A 19,412-nucleotide genomic window follows, 5' to 3' on the forward strand; every position below is an offset into this window, starting at 1 on the left:
CCGTCCTCCTGTGGCGTCAGGCGAGTCCAGATTTGTGCTTTTTCTTCTGCTGGAGTTCAGCTCTAATCGTCACAAGCAGCACCTGTGTTTCCTGCCGCCTCCACCCACAGCTGAGTTAAGGAGATTTGGCAGGTCTGGGGCAAACAGCCAGCCGGTGAGGGAGGAACCGGCTTCCGGTGGCCAGAGGCAGGCAGCTCACTTGCCCGGGATTAAGTGGGATTGCGAGAGATTACGGCTGGATGAAAGCGTAGTGCAACCGTGGGCGCTGTCAGGGGAATATTTTCCCTGCTTCTGCTCCCGAGCCGACACCTGTGGAAGGTGGTGAGGGCCCCGAAAGCCTGCAGGTGAACAGGTAAGACTTGAGGGACGAAGGTCAGAGGAAGACTTCAGGGATTATCTTCTTCTAGTGCTTGAAATATTTGCCGGATTATTGCATATCAATCAGATCTTTTTACTTTGCAGCATTTTCAGCTCTGTGTCATTTGAAGTTGCTCTTTCTTTTGAAGATTTTCCTGTTTAACTCCAGAAGGTCAAATCTGGTTAAATAATCTTGATTTATTGCTCAAAAATCAACAAAAAAAGACCGTTTTAATTCTTTTTTTAAGTTTCTTTGTCAGCAGGAGATTACAGTTTATGCCCATCTTGCTGCCTTTGCGGGTCGGCACAACGTGTGCCAGTAACCTCTGACCTCCTCCATTCTGCTGCAGGAACCGGGCAAAAAGTGCAACTTTGATTAACTGCAGAATTGCAGATGGCAGCGAAAATCTCCTGAAGCCGCGGCTCTTCGCTGCTTTATCTTCTGAAAGCATGCAACGTTTGGTTTCACTGAAAGGGACTCGCAGGTCATGAGGACTTGAGTCGCGCCTCTGCAGAGCAACGAACCCATCGTGTTTGGGATTTTTAAGCAGTAGAATGTAGCAGTCTGGGTATTTCCTGGTGGTGACTCCAGGTGGCGCTAAATCCGAACTTTTAAAATATTGACTTTGGCGACAGATCTGTATGTTTCTGCCTTAAATTTGGGAATGCTCAACCATCGGCTGTACCTTTTTTATCGCACATCATTTGATCACTAGAACATTATGAAATATTCATGCTAGCTGATTACGTTACGTTAAATTGTAAGTTATTTTATTGCGATATATGATGAGCAGACTGAAGCTTCATCAATTGTAAGCAAATACTTCATAAACAAAAAAATCTGTTAGTGATAAAGAACCAAAATCATACGTGTTTGGTTTAGTTGTGAGGGAAAGTTTTCTGTACCTGATGCTGTTTTTTAATAGTTTAAATCAAATCAAGTTTCTTGCAGTTTGTAACATGAGTTAATTCATCTGCAGGTTTGCTGCTCAGCACTCAGTGGGAAGTTAAGGGTTAAAGGTCAGGCGACCATGAGGCAGGCGGTTGAAGCTCAGGGGTCAATTCCTCACTTTGAGCTTGGAGAGCAAGGTAAGCGGGGTGTTTGGATGGGTCTGCAGACGAGTTTAAAGCTTCCCCTGAGCTGTGATCATGACGCTGTGTGTCCGGGCTCCAGGCCTGCGGCACGTCCTGGCAGACGTGATCCAGGAAGTGAGGCGCTCGGTCAGTCAAGACATCGACGGCGCCGAGATCCTCCATGGTCTGCTCAATGCTCCCTGGCTGCAGTCGCTCCTCAAGGTTTGAAAAGGACAAAATAAAAGTTGATAATGGTTTTAAAACCTCCATTTCTGATCATATCAGTTAACTTCTAATTTTTTCAAAATAAAAGTATTTAAGTCAACAGAATTATTTTTGCCCAAATGTTGAGGCTTTGGGGAGTCACATTCAGAAATTCAGTAGTCAATCTAAAGGCGGGGTTTGACACTTGACTCCGCCTAGTGGGTTGGTGATGTCACTGAGCCACTCAATAAATGAGACTTTCCAACAAGTCAAAGTTTTACAGCGTCCTACAACACTGGAATCTCTGGTTTTTAAAATGTATTTTTTGTATTTTTTTTGTGTGTGCAATTTTTCAAATTATTTTAAACATCTAAATGACCTTAACTATATTTATAATACTTACAAATAAAGGTTTTACTTTTTACTTTTTTGTCAGGTATACGAGTGTCTCCATAAACGTCTGAGAGATTCTCCTGAGCCTTATCTGGATTATGCGTCTGGACTTTCACTTCAGGTTTGCTCTCTAAACGTAAAATGTCACTTGTTTGTTCTCTTTCCTGGTGTCCTGATTGTGTTGGTTTTTTTTGGGGGCTTTTGTGCACAGTTGCTGATAGACATTAAGTCTTTGCCATGCTGCTCTGAAGAGGCTAAAGAGCTCTACCACCTCCTCCGACAACCACACCTGCAGGTGAGAACCGCTTCTGCAATTTCACTTTATGTTGCACTTTGTGTTGCATCACACCAAGACGGCTTTTCATGAACAAAAACAGAAAACATGAGGACAATTGAGCTTATTGGAGACACCTAAGTGGGAAAGCAGTTTTTCTCAAAAGCCTTTTTTTTCTAGCATATTTTCTTTAGGAGTTTGTGTTTTTATTAAAATAACTTTCAACGTCAGAGTTAGCATAAATTCTGAAACTCTGAGTTTTGTCTGTTATGGGCCCAATGTTAAAACTTTCAAGTCATCCTTTGATTGAAAATTGTTGCCCTGTATTAATGATGTTTCCATAGCAACCATAGAAAAATGTTCATGTCTTGGGCTGACTAACATGTGTGGCAATTTTTATGTCTATACCTTAAAGCAAAATGTTCGGTTTCCATAGCAACCATCATATACGCCTCCCACCGCCTTATTTTTAATAGAAGGACATAAAAATGAAAATTGATGTGTTTGGCTGGGGATAGGTCTAAGTTTTGAAAAAGTTAAAGAGAAATAACAGATTTTTATGTGACACTACAGTTTGACTCAAAGATGGCTGGGCATTAAAGGTCAAAGGTCAATCAAACAACTCTTTATTAACAACTCATTGCATTGCCCAAATGCAATAGAATACAAACAGAAGTATTTTTATGAGTGTAGTGAAGTTTTTGTGCACCAAGGTCTTTTAAATTTGGCTGTCGTCACGGTGACAGCATTAAGAGGTGCTGCTCTTTTTTTCTATAGTCCCAATACACAACCATAGCAACCATAGCGTTTTCTTTATATGAACACATGTAGCAATTTTCATGTTTTTAGTTTACATTGTAAAATTAAAATAAACCAAATAGAAAAATACAATTTATATCGTAGGTGCTTTTGTTTTTTCCCTTTGCCTTTCAAGCAAATACAGCTAGGAAGTTTTTAAGACAGTTCTTTAATTGGTTTGATACATTTGTCAAAGTTTGTGAACCTTTTAGCTGTTCGGTTTCATCCCTTTTAAGGAGACGGTTCTAGACTCTTTGTGGATTCCTGACTTTTTCCCCGAAGTCCATTTTAGCTCAAAGCGCTAACAAATCAGTCTGACCTTTCCAGGCTCTACTTTCTGCCCACGATACGGTGGCCCAGAAGGACTATGAGCCGGTACTGCCCCCCATGCCAGAGGACCTGCCGGAGGACGAGGAGGCCGCGCGAATCGTCTGTCTGGTGAAGAACAAACAGCCTTTGGTGAGCTCTTTAGGCGTTATCCAACAATGACGTTTCACAACTCCTAGTCCATCCCAGCGTTTTCTTTTTCGTAGGTTGATTCATAAAGATTGTTCATATTTCAACAATGCACGGAACCTCATTTATTAGATTTGAATCTTTTAGGGCTCTGCTCAAAGATATGAAACTTTTATTTTGGAAAATAAATTTTGAAATGTTTTATTTTTTAATTTAAATTATTTAGCTTTTCCTAATATAACAAGTGCTAATCATGATTGATATCAATTTATACTATAATATAAACGTGTTATAAAAAACTGTTTTTATAGCTTCCAATTTGGATCCTCTTTATGGCTAAATCTCGACTATGAGGCTCGGCTGCAAGTAGGGTTTAGTTTCTTGGTCCAAAATTGGTTCCACTTGGTCCAAATTCAGGTGAGCGTTTCCACTCAAAGTTGGACCGTCACGGGTTAAGTCAACAACAACAACGGAGGTCATCCAGCAGGTACATTTTTCTGCTTAGCTTTTGGTACTTTGTGCTTCAATAGTAAGTCCGCCCAAACCAGTCAGTTCCATTTTTCAATGGACCTACAACCAATGGGGGCCCAAAAATGGTACGGTTTAATGGATCCATTAGATAATGGCAACACACAAAATACCTGACTGAACCGTACGTACCAGACCAGACCATTCAGTGGAAAAAAGGCATTAGTGCACTGTATAGGGTGTTCGCCATTTTTTCAGCGTGTCTGAATCTTCTCCCCAGAAGTCTCTGTAGAAAATCAGATTACCTAATGTAGACCACAATGCATTGCGTTTGAATGATTTGTCATTTGTTATTTTTTTCTAAATCAGTGCTGCGAATTCAAGGCCAAACACAAACAGACTTCCGGTACTTCCATTGTCCCGCAGCTTTGTGACCGCAGAGTCTCATCTCCCAAGTGTTGGAGTAGCTCCAGAGGGGCGATCCACCCTGCTAGAAGGCTTCCCCAGCTGCCGTGCCCCCGACCTGGACACAAGCCAGACTTTCGGTGTAGGGTTTGTTGCACAGACTTGTTTTGGGAGGAAAGGCTGAACCGCTCTGCGCCGTCAGTGTACCGCTCTTTTTGGATCGGTAAGAAAAGATGTGACCCTTGTTTTGGTCATCCGTCATCCATCCATAATCCATCCACCATCCAGTCTTGATTTCTCAAGGATTAACCATTTCTCCTTTCTCATCGGAGACGACATTGTGAAAGGGTTTGATGGAGCAGGATCCTCTACCAACGTCCCTTATCCCGCCTCCCAGAGGTGGAAAGCAAGTCCACCATGTTCTGGCATTCTACACCACCCAAATGTTGAGGAGTGCCTCCACCCAGGTCTTCCCAGAAGGCTTCAGAGCCCCCGTGTCCACACTGCTCCACCTAGCCCCATGCACCCTCACCGTCTCCTGGACGACTCCTCCGTCGAGCTCGCCAAGCAGGAGAGCCTGGACGAGCTGAGGACCACCGTCCAACTGGCCGCCAGCTCCATGGAGAGCAGCACTAAAGACATCAAGCTCCTCGGGGAGAAGATGACCGCTGCCACCGAGCGCATCACTGAAACAGTTCAAGACAACTCCCAAGCTCTGGTGCTCCTCACGCAGGTGGTAGATCGTCTGCAGACCCTTCTGGTCACCTCCCGGTCCGACTTCAGCCCCCTGAACCCCACGGACTCTGAGCAGCACTCAGCTCAGACCCACCTGTCCAGATGCTCCTGCACCTCCTCCCTGTCCAGCAGCAACTCGCTGGACGCTCCCTCCACCTCCCAGGTTGCAGAATGTTTGTCAGGATCTTACCAGGGATCTCCTCGTCCCACGCCGACAAGGACAAGGCACGCTCCTCAGCAGCAGAAAAAGCACAACGGCCATCGGGGATCGCGCAGACTCACCAATGGGGTTTTGGATGGAGAAAGGCCCGTGGGAGGAGGTGGTACAAACAAACGGAGAAAAAAGAGAAGGAAGAGTGCGACTTGAGGAGCATCCAAACTGGTTTTTTGGGTATCTCTTCCAGTTCGCTGGGAAATCGCCGACCTGCACAAAAAGCAGCGGTAGATTTAAAAAGTCGTTTTTATCTGCTTTTCCTCATCTTTCATTGTGACTTTCAAATGTTTTCATGCAAGAACGTCCATCTTGATGTCTTGGTTTGGTGGTTTATGTTTGACCCCTACATAAACATCACACATGGCCTTCCTCTGAATCTGTCCCGACTCCCAGTCCTTTCCTTATTTCTTGAACAGAAATACTTATTCTTTTTGGTCTTCAACCTCTTGGTCCATCGTTTTGTTTCATTTTTCCCCCCAAAATGTCAGATATTTCTTTAATCCTTGAAAGTGGTCCAACGACTTTTAAACTTTAGTACTCGTTAGCAGTAAAACGTCGCAAAAATACCTCAGTGGTGCCATTTTTGGTGCAATATTGAAAGAACTTTTACTTAAGAAAGTAGAAGAAAAGGGGATTCCAAAATTGTGTTTCATCACTTTCACCCGAAAATATAGGTGGTTGAGCTTTTATTTTGAAATCTTTTTGTGCTTTGAGATAGTCCAGCTGGTATTTATCGTCATAAGCCACTTTTAAGTAAATTAAAGAATGTCTGACTGATTTGGAGAAAAATGGAGAAAAGGACAGCGGCTAAGATCTGATTTCCTTCCACAGGGAGCGACGATAAAGAGAAACGAGATCACAGGGGAGATTTTCGTGGCTCGAGTGATCCATGGAGGCCTGGCTGATCGAAGTGGTAAGGTTTCTTCTTTTTAAAGGTTCCTCTGTCAGCTATGTTGTAATTTAACAACTTTATATACGATCATTTATTGAAAGATATTGCTCAAAATTTAATCACAAGATATTAGCACCTTTTACATTTACAGGTCTGTACCGACATCATGAGGCCATTTTTTGTCAAAGTAAAATTTTTATGCTATTTATAATGTGATCAGTCAGTACCTTTTGTCATTTAAAAGTATTTTAGGTTTCATTTTATCAAAATAAAACATTTCCACTAATTAAATAGTTCTGAAAGATCCAGTTTCTTTAAAAAAAATCAGAAGTCCAGGAGGCTAAATGATACGTTTTCAAACGTATCTGTAAAATCAGTGGGTTTGCTCTAAAAATTTAGCCCTTGATGTTTTTGTTTTATCAAATTGGAGAAAAAAAAACATTGTGCAGAATATCAGGTCTGGATTTGTTTGTGTTCAGGTCTGCTTCATGCAGGAGACCGGATTGTAGAAGTGAACGGTTTTCCTGTTGACGGGATGGAGCCTGAACAAGTCATTCAAGTTGTGGTAAATATTACATACATATTTTCTTTCACTGTTAGATATAAAGATTCCCAAAATGACATCTATTAAAGAAAAATTATGCTGAGTGTTACAAAAATGGGTTTACATAAAGCTACCAAGACAAAAACACTCCAGCCTAACAGAAAAGGTGAAGCAAAGACGTATATTTAAGCTAAAAAATGCTAAAGGAACCCTATTACTGTTAATGCTAAAGTAGTGTCAAAATGTCTAAAGCAGCTGAGAAGACACTTTATTTTGGTATTCATGATAAATGTATGATTTTAGATTAAGAAATAAAAAGATAACGTACAAATTGTTTAATTATTGAGGAAAAAAATCCCTGAAATTTTAGGGGAAAAAATAATTTATGCTAACTACTTGGGTTATGGCTAAATGCCATCAACAACAAAGTAATGCTAATCTTAGCATTGCAAAGTTGGCAGGTTAAATGCCAAACCAGCAAAAAATGTATTTGTGCTTTAGGAAAGATACTGCTAATAAACTAGAATTAACATTGAACGATGCTTTAGAAAATTAAATAAATGCTACGCATGCTATCTATTGGCTAAGTGCTAAATTTACACAAGATGGCTAAATTGTAAAAATATAGTAAAAGAAAAATCACTAAGGTTGTGTCCGAATTCTTTCCCTACTCTCTATGTAGTGCGTTCGCCATTTTTCAGTGCTGTCCGAATCTACAATTCCAAAATTGCCCTTGAAATTTCCCAGAAGTCTTTGGAGAAAACCTGTGTGCATTAATGCTCAGTAGATTGGTGAATATTGACCACAATGCATTGGGTCGGAACAATGTATTTAAATACATTTTTAAATAAACCAGCAACTTTTTTATCTTCAGAAGACAATGGACAGTGGACAGTGGACAGTGATTGTCGAAAAACGTTCATATCAATTAGATTTTAACTTCGTGAAATCAATGATCTCATGTTCGCCATTACAAAAAAAAGTAGTGAGCTTGGTGTCTGAATTGCTTTAAAAATTCACAGCACTACATAGTCCCACATTATATAGTCTTTTAGTAGTTAGGGTGGGAATTCGGACATAGCCTAAAATCTTAGGGAAAAAAAGCTCTAGTTGAATAATTGTATGCAATAATGCTAAACTTTTAGCTGAAGTTGGCAAGTTAAATGCCAACCTAGCATAAAATGTTTGAATGCTTTAGGGAAGCTAATGCTAACCTAGAAGGATTAGATTAAATGACACGGCAAGACACTAAAGAAATAAAGAAAAACTCAAATAAATATTTGTAATGCTAAATAACAGTGCTAAATTGGTTATTGTTAAAATGCTAAAATATAATGATAATGTTAAGTTATCTCTCTAATTAGCTGCCATCTTGTTTTCGGCAAGTTACATTTTTAGAAATCCAATAAGGGATTAACAACGTTAAACAATGTCAAAATAACTGGCAAAAAATGTTATAGGCCTACAATAAGAAAAGTTTTAAAAGTCATTCAAAGCTCATTCAAAAATAAAAGATCTCAAATAAAGTTACCTATCTTTATAAGTTACAATGATTTTAAAATGAGTCATTCCTTTTTTATGTTCTTAATAGGAAAATTGTGTTTTTATCCAATTAGCAAGCTCGGTCCCATGGCACCATCATGTTTAAGGTCATCCCCATCACAGAGAGGCCCGTCCACAACCAAACCATGGTGCGTGCTGCTCTTTACTTTATTTGTTTACTCCTAAACCAAAATCCAACCAACAACTGCTGTGTTTCAGCTATATATGCGCGCCATGACTGACTACAGCCCGCAGCAGGACCCCAACATCCCCTGCGCAGACGCCGGCATCAGCTTCAAGAAAGGAGACGTTCTTGAGATCGTGGATCAGACTGACGCCCTCTGGTGGCAAGCCAAGAAACTGCCCAGCAGCGTGGCATGCGCCGGCCTCATTCCTTCCACCAATCTCCTCAAACGGTCAGACTGTTCACTGACTCCATCTCCACCTGAAGTCATCGAATATCCATTAATATAAAAAATTTTATGACACAAAAACAAAAGACTAGGAAATTTTTGTTTGGTCTCTCAGTGCACTTGTAAAGACAAACAAATTAGACTTGGTTTCAAAAGTCCAAGTTGTCTTCTCTGGCTTGAAACTTCAATAGGTCACGAATATCATCAGGTTACGTACAAAAAGGCATTTTTAGAGTCATCCGCATTGCATGGTTTTAAACGATTTCCCTTATATAATGTGAGATTTTGGGGTGGAAAAAAAGGTGTCCAAATACCCATCCCTGTGGAACACCATAACTAATTAGGTGAGCACAAAAACGTGTGTGTACAACAGGCCCGACCATTTTGAGCTGAACCAAATAGAACATTGTTTTTAAAACATATTTTACCAGTTTTTCTGGAATAAAAGCTAATTTATAGCCCTGTATTTGAGTTTGAACGCTGTTTCCACAGGAAGCAGAGGGAGTTCTGGTGGTCTCAGCCGTACCAGCCACACTTCTGCATGCAGACCTGTGAGTCTCCCACATGTTCATAGCTGCACTTTTTCAAACCTCTGACTCATCTGAACGTCTCAACTGACCATTTTCCTTGTTTTGACACGTTTGCTGCAGTGAGTACTGTTGACGAAGGTAAAGCCAAACGGTTATACCGTGGTTTTTTTTTGTTTTCTTTGACGATCATGTCGATTTGTGTTTATTTTCCCCACAGAAGAGGACATGATGGCTATTGATGAGAAATGTGTTGAAGCAGGTAATACTTTGATTTAAACAAGTTTTTTTTGCACACTTTGCTTCCCTGTTTTTGATTTGTGTGCTTTTCTTTTTTCAGATGAAGAGGCCTTTGAATCTGGTGGGTAAGTCTGTGTTGGTTTCATCTGTGCTTGATCGCAGATGCTCTTCATTGAGCGTCCTTCATATAAAACTGTTACTGTTGCTTCTTTTCTCGCTATTGTCTGATGGGAATCGTCAGAGGAACTCAGAGAAGGTGAGAAACTCTATACTCTAGATTTTTGTCGATACGTCAATTATACGTTGATGATACGCCAATGATACAGTAATGATACGTTGAGGATACCTCAATGACATCGATGATACATCAATGTTACGCTGATGATACATCAATGATATGTCGATACGTCGATGATACATTGATGATACGTTGATGAAATGTCGAAGAAAAACTACGTTGCAAACTCAATTGAAAGATGTATGACCTCATTTTGGACGATGCAAAATAACATCCTTAGAATTGCAAGTTAAAGCTCTGGCTATGTTCTTCACTTTAACCTTAAGGATGTGATAAAAATTTTAATTTTTTTACCCAAACACTTCAATTTTTGATCCGTTTTAAAATCTACAAAAGCCACAAAGGAGAAAAACACCTCAAAATATAAAAAAATCAAGGAAAATGACCATTGTATACTGTCACCATGGCAACTCTGCGTCAATCAAAAAGAAAAGTAGCCGAAACAAAAATCGTCAGAAAGCTTTCTTGTATCGAAACCTGAAATAAATTAGTGTCAAAACTCAACTTCGCCCATTTGGAGGGCACCATTTTGAGTCAATGTTTGACATCAGTCGAAAAATTGGCCAAATGGCCAAAACTGTGGTTCCTAAGGAAACTGTTAAAATGTACTTTTGCATCAAGATCTGAAAATTGGTGGACATATTTATTAGCCCAAGAGATGGCTAAACTTAAATGGTTGCTATGGACTCCTGCTGAATCTATGGTTGACTTTCCAGCACCACTGTCACAGCTGGTTTTCAAAGCCTTCATAAATTCCTAAACGAGGCTCACTCTTGTGTTCACAATTTAAGGCACAACTCAGTTCTTAAATGTGTTTTGTTGTTTTTGCTAAACTCTTATGTCGGAGCTTTTTTCAAAAATTTTTCTGTACTTTCTTTGTGTGTCCTTTAGAGGAGGATGACTACAGCAGCAACATTGAAGGAGTTTACTTGGGTAGGTTTGGAGCAAAGGTAACGATGGAGTTTTTTTTGTGGTTTGCTTACGGCCCTCTTTCCACCGTTAGCTGGTTTCAGGCGCAGCATGCGTCTGTGTCGGCGCCGCGCTCACAGCACCATCCATCCGTCCTGCCCCACCCGCTGTCCCAGCAGCTGCTACAGCGCCCTCAACAGCCCATACGAGGAAGTGGTGCGCTACCAACGCCACCCAGAGGACGTGCACCGCCTCATCGCCATTCTAGGTAGACCGGACGATCAGATTGAGCGGCTCTCTCTTTGGGATTTTGGTGGATTTTTAATGGAAAGTGTTTTCCCAAAGGTCCGTCTGGCGTGGGGGTGAGCGAACTGCGGAGGCGCTTGATTGAGATGAACCCAAACATCTTCCAGGGGGCGGTGCCTCGTACGTACAACAGTTTAATTAATACTGTATGACTTTAAAAAGCCATTTGGGTCGATTTTTCTTCAACCACAACCCAGTAGGAGACACCCTGGACCCCATGAGATCATATCAATGGAGCCAATGTAGCAGTAGTGGGATAATAGATTTTTTAATAACTTCAACAGTTTGCTTTATCGTTCAAAAACTGGGTCAAAGAGCCACATGAGTCTCCAGGGCCTCAGGTTTAAGAACCCTGGAGGCTTCAACCGCGGGGTTGCAAACAAGAGGACGGAACATCAGCCACGATTTGACAAACTGTTGCTGCACATCAATCTGGAGAGGCTTACAGACCCAAATCCAAACAATTCCCACAACGAGAAAGATTACTTACAAGAGGATTACTTTCAAGGCAGCCGCTAATCGTCTAAGGAGGGAACTCGCCAGCAAAATATTATCCGTGACAGACTCAGGAAGAACTAAAAGAACTGCATTACTGATTTTAGCAGCTTGAATGATGAGGATAGTGACACCAAGAAAAGAAAACTTGTTACACAAAAGTTTTTTTGGGGGTATAATAGAGTAGATTGAAGTTAAAACCTTCATCAAGATCAGGATTATAAAGAAAACACCTAAAATACCCCAAAAACGTCAAAAATTAATGTTAAGATAAATTTTATTTTAAGCCTCAACTAAAGGAAACCCTCATCAGAGCAAGATGAGCTGAGAACACAAGCCTGTCTCTGAATAAAGCTGTAAAAAAGCATTATTAGCTGTAAACACGGAGGTGGATGCAGATGGTATGGGCTTGTTTTTATGTAATTCATACTTGACCTAAAAAAGTTACCCATACAAATGTCTACAAAAGGTCGTTGTTGGTTAAAGTCTCTGCATCATGCGTTTCAGCGACGTCTTCCAATGAAGAAATAAATGAGCATTTCGTGCTTCCCTGGTCAAAACTCTTGCGCTCTTGCATTTTTAAGACCCTTTTCAGGCGTCGGAATTCAATGACACAAAGTCTTTCATACATCGGAAGAGAGCCGTGTAAGAAAAAGCCTGCAGCGAGATTCGCCAGATTTGCACCGTTTTGACATTTCCCACCAAGCCACTTCCAATTGTAGGTGGCGCTAGTAAACGGTAGAAGAAGAAACCCTTCCCTGCTTGTCCAGTGTGAACATCGTGGGCTAAATTCGCCTTCAAGAACCCGCGTTTGGCACATTGTTGAAGACGCGTCACGTGACCTGTTTAACGTAGCTTTAGAAAGATGGAGAAAGCCAGCACACGAGTTCTTAAATTGGTTTCAGGTTAGTTTTTGAAGCCGTTGAGGTCAGCAGAACCTTTTACGCATTTAACATAATTTAAAGGGCGTGGATGTTTGATCAAACCATAGAGGCATGAAAAAAGTGATAGAAAAGGATGTATCTGTGTTAAAAAGTTGGACTGGGTTACATTGGAGTGAATGGGAACCAACCAAGGTGGAGAACATTTTCTACCTGCTTAAAATGGTTTTAATTTGGTTTGAGATTGATGACGGATGACTGTTCGCTCTAGAACCACTGTGATAGGTGTTTACCAACAATTTACAGGTGTGTTAGCCCCGCCCCTTTGCCTAGTTTTTTTGGTTTGATGACCGATTAGACGAAAAACTAGCATGCCACGAGGTTTGTGCATCTGCTTTTGAATGAGATGTGCTGAAGTAGTTAACATGCCACCTGGTGGTCATTTGATGAACTGATGTGGTTCCAGTTGATTTTGTTTTTTAAACTTGCCTCAAACCAGCAGGTTTCAGATGAATAAATATTCTAATTTTGCATAATATAACTCTAAAATGATTTGTTATTTCTATTAATTATACAGTAAATCAGCTTTCAGAGACAATATTTTGACTTTTGCATGACTCTGCCTTCATTCCATCGTCAGACACCACGAGGCCACCCAGAGGGTACGAGGAGAGTGGCAGGGAGTACTACTTCACCTCTCGAGAGGCTTTTGACAACATGGTCTACAACAACAGGTGAAGCTGCTGTAAGCTGGTGGTAGAGATCAATCATATTGTGGGTAATGGAGAATCTGCTGAACAGGTTGCTGGAGTACGGGGAGTACAAAGGGAATCTATACGGCACCAGCATTGAGTCTGCGCGCCACGTTCTGAACAGCGGGAAGATCTGCGTCATGGACATAGAACCGAACGTGAGTCCAGGGATGAGATTGAGGATCTAAAGCTGAATGACAGCTTCCTTTAAGTTTAACTGAATCTCCTCTCAATATTAGGCCATTCAGGCGGTGAGGACCCATGAACTGAAGGCCTACATCATCTACGTGAAGCCTCCACCTCTGGAGAGGCTTAGGGAGACCAGACGGGATTCGTACATCACCACCGATTACTACGTAAACCGGCCGTTCAAAGTACGGACTGTTGGTGCCCATCACTTTGAATTTATTTTATAGAATACGGTGTTGAAATTATTATTTTATTATAAAAAATATATCAGAAAGTGGTATTTCCCCAAGCTGCTTTAAAATAAAATAAAAATCACAAGATAAATTATTGCTATAAAAAAGAAAAACAGATTTATCCTTAAGACGATGCAAATTAACTCTTTTGATTAACTTTGGTGATCTGTCCTGGGGTCAAATTTATTTTAAATAACACAATTTTCTATAATAATTTCTTTGCAATGTTTTGACTCTATAATTAGATTTTTTTTAAGATTAAAAAAGCAGACCTTTTTTGCCTTCTGCCTTTTAAAAAATAGATATATTATTTTTATGCTAACAAAAATAACAAATAAAATACGGGAATTAAATGCCTAAACTTATCTTTTGGTAACTATGCACTAATAAAAGTTGTCAAATGTAAAATGTAAAACTTATTGATTGATTGTTCATTGTTTTAATGCTCTCAAGTAATTCTATTTTTTTGATTAGAAAATGCAAATTAGCTCTTTTTTTTTTTTTTTATTAACTTTGGTGTACCTCTGGGATCCATGCTGGGACCAGCACAATTTTTATTTAATTTCTATAATTAACATAATTTCTCATAAAAATTTCTAAACAAGTTTTTTTGTTTTTATGGTTTCTCTGAATATTCTTGTTAGATGAAAAATTAACAACTTTGATTATATGATTAGCATAATTATTTAACCAGATCTTTAAACCTTTTTTGAAGAAAAAAATCTGTCTTTTCAAATTTAAATAAAAAAATTCATGGTTTTATGTTAACAAAAATAACAAATTATTAGATAAATAAAATGCATAAATGTATCTTTTTGGTCACTCCACACCAATAAAAAGTTGCTAAATGCAACATATCAAACTTATTATTTGATGGTTTGTTTTTTAGCCATAATACCAAGAGTTCTAACCACAATCAGGCTTAATTTTTACCCACCAGGATGAAGATCTCCAGGAGATGGAAGATGCAGCGCGTAAGATCGAGTCTCAGTACTGGCAGTTCTTTGATCACGTCCTGATCAACGATGAGCTGCAGGATTCCTGTGTCCAGCTGCTGACGGCGGTCAGGCAGGCGCAGGACGAGCCCCAATGGGTCCCTGCCAGCTGGATCCGGCCCACCGCCGAACCGTGAGGAAGGGGCCTGCAGCAAAACACGCCAGCCAATGCAACAACAACAAAAAACTACTACAACCTTTTTTTAAGGAACTTTGGCAAGAATAAATAATGTAAATACTTGGATCCATTTGTTTACAGCTTTGATCTGGTTATTTAGTTAAATACCCAAAAGTCTCACACACACACACACACACACACACACACACACGCACACGCACGCGCACACACAAAAATGAAATCCCTGAAACTGTCACTGATGATGTCACACATTTCTGCTTTTGTATCTAATTTTTCTTTCAATTAGAAGAAAATGTTTTTTGTTGTTGTGAAATTAATTTCATTTTTAAACACAAAAACTTTATAGCAATGTATCATCTTTACACTGAATTAACAAGTAGCTTTTTTTTATTTCAAATAAAAGCTGAACGCATCACAAATGTAAACATTCACATGAACCATGTGTGGAGTAATTGTTTACTGCAATAAACCATTTTATGAATTAATTCTCACAAATGTGTGGTTGTATTTATTGTTACCGTTTTGTTGTGTTTTCATTTTCACCACGGACTTTTATTTTAAATCAACCGGATGTCGATGCCCACCGGTTTCCGGTGACGTCAACTCGGATATCTGTGTAAACAAATTAACGGTGGAGTTAAATTAGCTTTGAAATGGCTTATAACAATTGAAAGTGTAGTAAAAGCGACATATTCGGTGACAATTATGAAGCTAAATTATATTTCAGGCCCATGTTGAGGTTTACGTTGGTAGAATGGACGCTGGAGGCTCGAAGGTGATGTTTGTTAACCGGTTTTGTGTGTGTGCAGCAGTGAGATTATTTTGGCTAACTCGGACGTTGATTTCATCCAAAATAAGTTTGAAATAATACTCAATTCTTGACTTAAAGTTAATTTTTATTAGGGATTTCGTTTGCTAAGTGAAACCGCTATAGGTTGTTGTTCGTAATGAAATTACTTTCGTGATTTGTTTCAGAAAATGAGGGCCAGAGAGCTGCCGCCGCTCCCGCAGGTCAGTTTCCACTCATTTTTCTGATTTAATTAATTAATTAATTAAAATTAATAGTTTCATTTAGTTCACCAAAAGTAAGTCTATATTCTTAAATAAGATATTTGCAATATTTATTAATGAATATAGTATTTCAGTTATTTGTGAGAAATTCGATGCTGGCCCTTTAAGAATCAGTGTTTCGCTCTAAACACCGATTCTACATTTAACAATAAAGTTAAAATGCAAATGAGGAATACAATAAAAAAGGCAAAAATGATCGAAATACATTTTTTATTTTACAACTATATAATAAAAATAAACAACTTAATTTAAATGTGTTGAATGTACAATTTTCCATTTTTTTTCCACAGTTTAATAAATTTGGTTTGTTTTTTCTCTAAAAATATCTTTGTTTAATAATTCTAGAAAAATTAAACTAAATTGCTATAAGATCCCAGATTTTGCTTGAGAGTTGCTGTAAGGAGGATCTGAGAAACATTTAGGAGCTAAGTTGAATTTTTCCTCTGTGTTTTTATGTTTTTATTATTATTTTTTTGAAGGAAAAACATTTGTGCTTTTTATCAACTTTAAACAATTTTATTAACAATAAAAAAACATTTTTGACTAAAGTTCAATCAGAAACCCAAAGTTAACAAATAAACCAAACTTATTTTTTATGCACGCCGTCTTTGCTGAACCTTCTCACCTTTAAAGAAAGAAAGAAAACAAAAAGAAGCTGTGATTCCTCCGACCTTTGACCTGTGTAATCCTGCCAGATTTAGTTTGGGATTTAGCCGTCAGGTTTGTTGTTCGCTTCGCCACAACCGCCTGGTAAAATGACCAGAAAGACCACGGTAAGACGATTTGATTTGACATCAAAGAGGGGGGAAAAAATACTGATTTATTTATTTAAATAGTTCTAAAACGTTAATTCCTTTTTAGATTAAGAAGTAAAATTCAACTTAAAATATTTGTTTCTTAAGGACTTTAGAGCCTTTAATTCGCCTGTTAGATTCTTATGTAACTTTATTCCAAGTAGTTTTCCAAAATAAAACAACCTAAAGGTGTAAAAGTTCTCCTGGGATCAAACATTTTCCTGCACATCAGCTGTGAATGATTTTAAATTTTAATGTAATCCCAAACCGCCCAGAAAATGCTCCCAAAAAAGACGTTCTCCACCTTTTTGAAGTGAAGTATTTCTGTCAAAATACCGTTAGAACTGTAGTGTTTGTGTGTCTCGTGTTGTTTGCGTCTATTTTGAGACAAACGTGGGACATAAGAGACTTTGCGTCTTTGTTTTTATCTCCTCAGCGAGGTCAGAGGTCGCTTCCCGCCATGTCCAGGTTCTTACCTTTCCTACATGTTACGCAATTTGGTGTTAAAAAACGTCAAACTGAAGTCTTTGATGTTTCTTCTTTCATCATTTTTCTTTGATCTTTACCCTTAAAGTGTAGACACGACAGGTAAGGAAAAACAATGAAGGAACAATTTTTTTTGTGTTCTTCCGTTCGTTAACTTCCGTTTTTTTACGCAGAAATTCCAGCAGCAAAACGGAAGAAGAAGCGGGCGAGGAAGGATGTGGAGGGCGTCGACGACACCGACGGTACAAAATGACGGTTTTTAGCTTTTGTCTTTCATTTTTTTAAAATCGGAAATATTTAATTTCTGAGAAGTGTCTGGTTGCTTTCAGATCAGGGGATGGAGATGGGCGGAGTCAGCAGTCGGCGGTCGTCGGAGATCGGAGAGCAGCTGACCCTCGAGGGCGCCACTGAGGCCCTGCCGCAGAGGAGGAGGAGGAAGAAGAAAACCCCCACCATAGGTGAGGCGGGGGTTTGGAGGGGATGAGCCCTCTGCGGCGGCTGATGTAGTTCCGGTTGAAACTCGGATTTCAGATCTGGAGGACGATCAGGCCGATCTGGTGAACGGAGACGAGGCCGATCAGACCACAGACGGGGAGGAAGTGGCCAAAAAGCCCAAAAAGAAGAAGTAAAAAAAAAATTTCGTTTACGCCAAAAATGTTTGTGAACTGGTGAACAATAAAGCTTTAAATTCATCAGGTGGGTTTAAATGTAACGCAGCTTCTCTTATTTCTTTTTTTCGAAGGAAGCCGAAAGTCGCTGATCTCCCCGACGACTTGGACATACAGGAAGACGATGTGGTTACAGACTACCCGATCCCCCAGCATGCCTTGTTCTCGGCGCCGCAGGGTCAGAGCCAGGCGGTGGCGAAGGTTTTCGTGGAGAGGAACCGTGAGTAGGAACCATTCGGGAGCCGGTCCGGTGGCGGTTTGAGTTTGACACGTGCGTTGGCGTTCAGGACGGTTCCAGGCGGCCGAGCGCGCCGACTTGAGGAAGAGCAGCCAGCAGATGGACCACACGGCGGACTTCCAGCACCTGCAGCAGCCGTGGACCACCAGAGACGTGTCGGTGCGAGTCCACGGGGGGTTCAGGTGAGCAGGCCACCTCTCTTCAGCCCCGCGGCGGCGTCTCGTCCTCACGCTTCCTCGCCGTCCTCAGAGTCTTCGGCTTGTACTGCCACGGCTTCCTGGCGGGCTACGCCGTGTGGAACGTGGTGGTGGTGTACATGCTCGCCGGGCAGCACCTCACCGCCCTGGCCAACCTGCTGGAGCAGTACCACAGCCTGGCGTACCCGTCCCAGTCGCTGCTCTACATGCTGCTGGCCATCAGCACGGTGGCCGCCTTCGACAGGTACGCTGGCTCCGCCCCCTTCTGGCGCAGAGCCCGCGCTGGCTTTTGAACCAAACATGTGTCTGCAGGGTGAACTTGGCCAAAGGCACGGTGGCGCTGCGGGAGTTCATCACGCTGGACCCCGTCGCCCTCGCCTCCTTCTGTGAGCGCGTCAATCCGCTTCACTCCTCCTTCAACCACACCTCCTCCGCTCGGTCTGACCTCCTCTTTTCCCCGCAGTGTACTTCTCGGCGCTGGTCCTCTCTCTGAGCCAACAGATGACCAGCGACCGGATCAACCTCTACCCGTCCTACAACGCCACCTTATGGTGAGCCCAGCTCCTCCTCCTCACCTCGCCAGTATCTCCCCTATCTGCCACACGCGCTTCCTCCGCAGGCCGCCGGGCTCCGAGCACCAGATCCTGCACCCCTGGGTGACCGTCAACCTGGTGGTGGCTCTGCTGGTGGGCATCGCCTGGATATGCGTCGCCACCAGGCCTGAAGCCGACTACACCGAAGGTGGGGCGAACCCGCCCACCGCCGCTCACACCTGAAATCCACATCTGAAGTCTGCGCTCTTCTGCTGCAGGTTACCTTAGAGCCATGGAGGTGGAGGCACCGAAACCCGAAGAGAACGCAGAGATTACGGCCTGAGCTCTGCGATTTTTATCATCTATAGATTATTTTTGTATTTTTTTTCATTTTACTTTTTGTGTTCTAAATAAAGTTTTTTGAACAAAAAATCTGTTTTTAGTTCAATCAGTCAATTGAGGAAAAAATTTGTGTCAACTGTCTGTGTTTTTGTTAATTTGTTGCAGAATTATTCATAAATAATCCAGATTATAATCATTGATGGATTATGTGAACATAAAGGAGGCTGCTGGGATTTAGAGGTTAATCCAGTTTAAAATTTAGAGATTAATTTAGCAATACATACAACTCAGAAATAATAGTTTTTTTTTTTATTACTGACTTTTTTATAATAACGGTATTACCTAAGAAA

The 19,412-nt window shown here is 40.8% G+C and overlaps 2 protein-coding genes across 4 annotated transcripts; both read left to right on the forward strand.

The window, feature by feature from the left end:
• Window positions 1-51: 51 nt before the first annotated feature.
• On the forward strand, window positions 52-15,228 carry mpp4b (MAGUK p55 scaffold protein 4b). 2 transcript variants are annotated; one of them, XM_023961520.2, is made up of 22 exons: window positions 52-352; window positions 1,338-1,446; window positions 1,532-1,653; window positions 2,072-2,149; window positions 2,240-2,323; window positions 3,428-3,559; window positions 6,210-6,291; window positions 6,750-6,835; window positions 8,431-8,505; window positions 8,576-8,772; window positions 9,262-9,320; window positions 9,420-9,437; window positions 9,517-9,558; window positions 9,637-9,657; window positions 9,778-9,792; window positions 10,726-10,767; window positions 10,838-11,011; window positions 11,089-11,169; window positions 13,066-13,159; window positions 13,227-13,335; window positions 13,417-13,551; window positions 14,540-15,228. In XM_023961520.2, exons 2-22 carry the CDS (start codon window positions 1,389-1,391, stop codon window positions 14,729-14,731), a joined length of 1,896 nt encoding a protein of 631 aa, XP_023817288.1. In that variant the 5' UTR covers window positions 52-352; window positions 1,338-1,388; the 3' UTR covers window positions 14,732-15,228. The 2 variants fall into 2 exon arrangements, with proteins under 2 accessions (XP_023817288.1, XP_078799963.1); XM_078943837.1 differs by lacking the exon at window positions 9,778-9,792.
• A 77-nt stretch (window positions 15,229-15,305) lies between these two features.
• LOC101166111 (transmembrane protein 237B) lies at window positions 15,306-19,157 on the forward strand. Of its 2 annotated transcripts, XM_004066359.4 has the most exons (14): window positions 15,306-15,508; window positions 15,709-15,744; window positions 17,035-17,066; window positions 17,173-17,186; window positions 17,258-17,326; window positions 17,414-17,542; window positions 17,616-17,709; window positions 17,827-17,972; window positions 18,040-18,172; window positions 18,240-18,431; window positions 18,500-18,573; window positions 18,651-18,738; window positions 18,807-18,928; window positions 18,999-19,157. In XM_004066359.4, the coding sequence occupies exons 1-14, from the start codon at window positions 15,488-15,490 to the stop codon at window positions 19,061-19,063; spliced, it is 1,215 nt and encodes a 404-aa protein (XP_004066407.1). In that variant the 5' UTR covers window positions 15,306-15,487; the 3' UTR covers window positions 19,064-19,157. The 2 variants fall into 2 exon arrangements, with proteins under 2 accessions (XP_004066407.1, XP_020563214.1); XM_020707555.3 differs by lacking the exons at window positions 15,306-15,508; window positions 15,709-15,744 and adding an exon at window positions 16,471-16,577.
• Window positions 19,158-19,412: the final 255 nt, after the last annotated feature.

Source organism: Oryzias latipes, chromosome 2 (genome assembly GCF_053564925.1).
Source record: "Oryzias latipes strain Hd-rR chromosome 2, Olatipes_Hd-rR_3.1".
Classification (NCBI taxonomy): Eukaryota; Metazoa; Chordata; class Actinopteri; order Beloniformes; family Adrianichthyidae; genus Oryzias; species Oryzias latipes.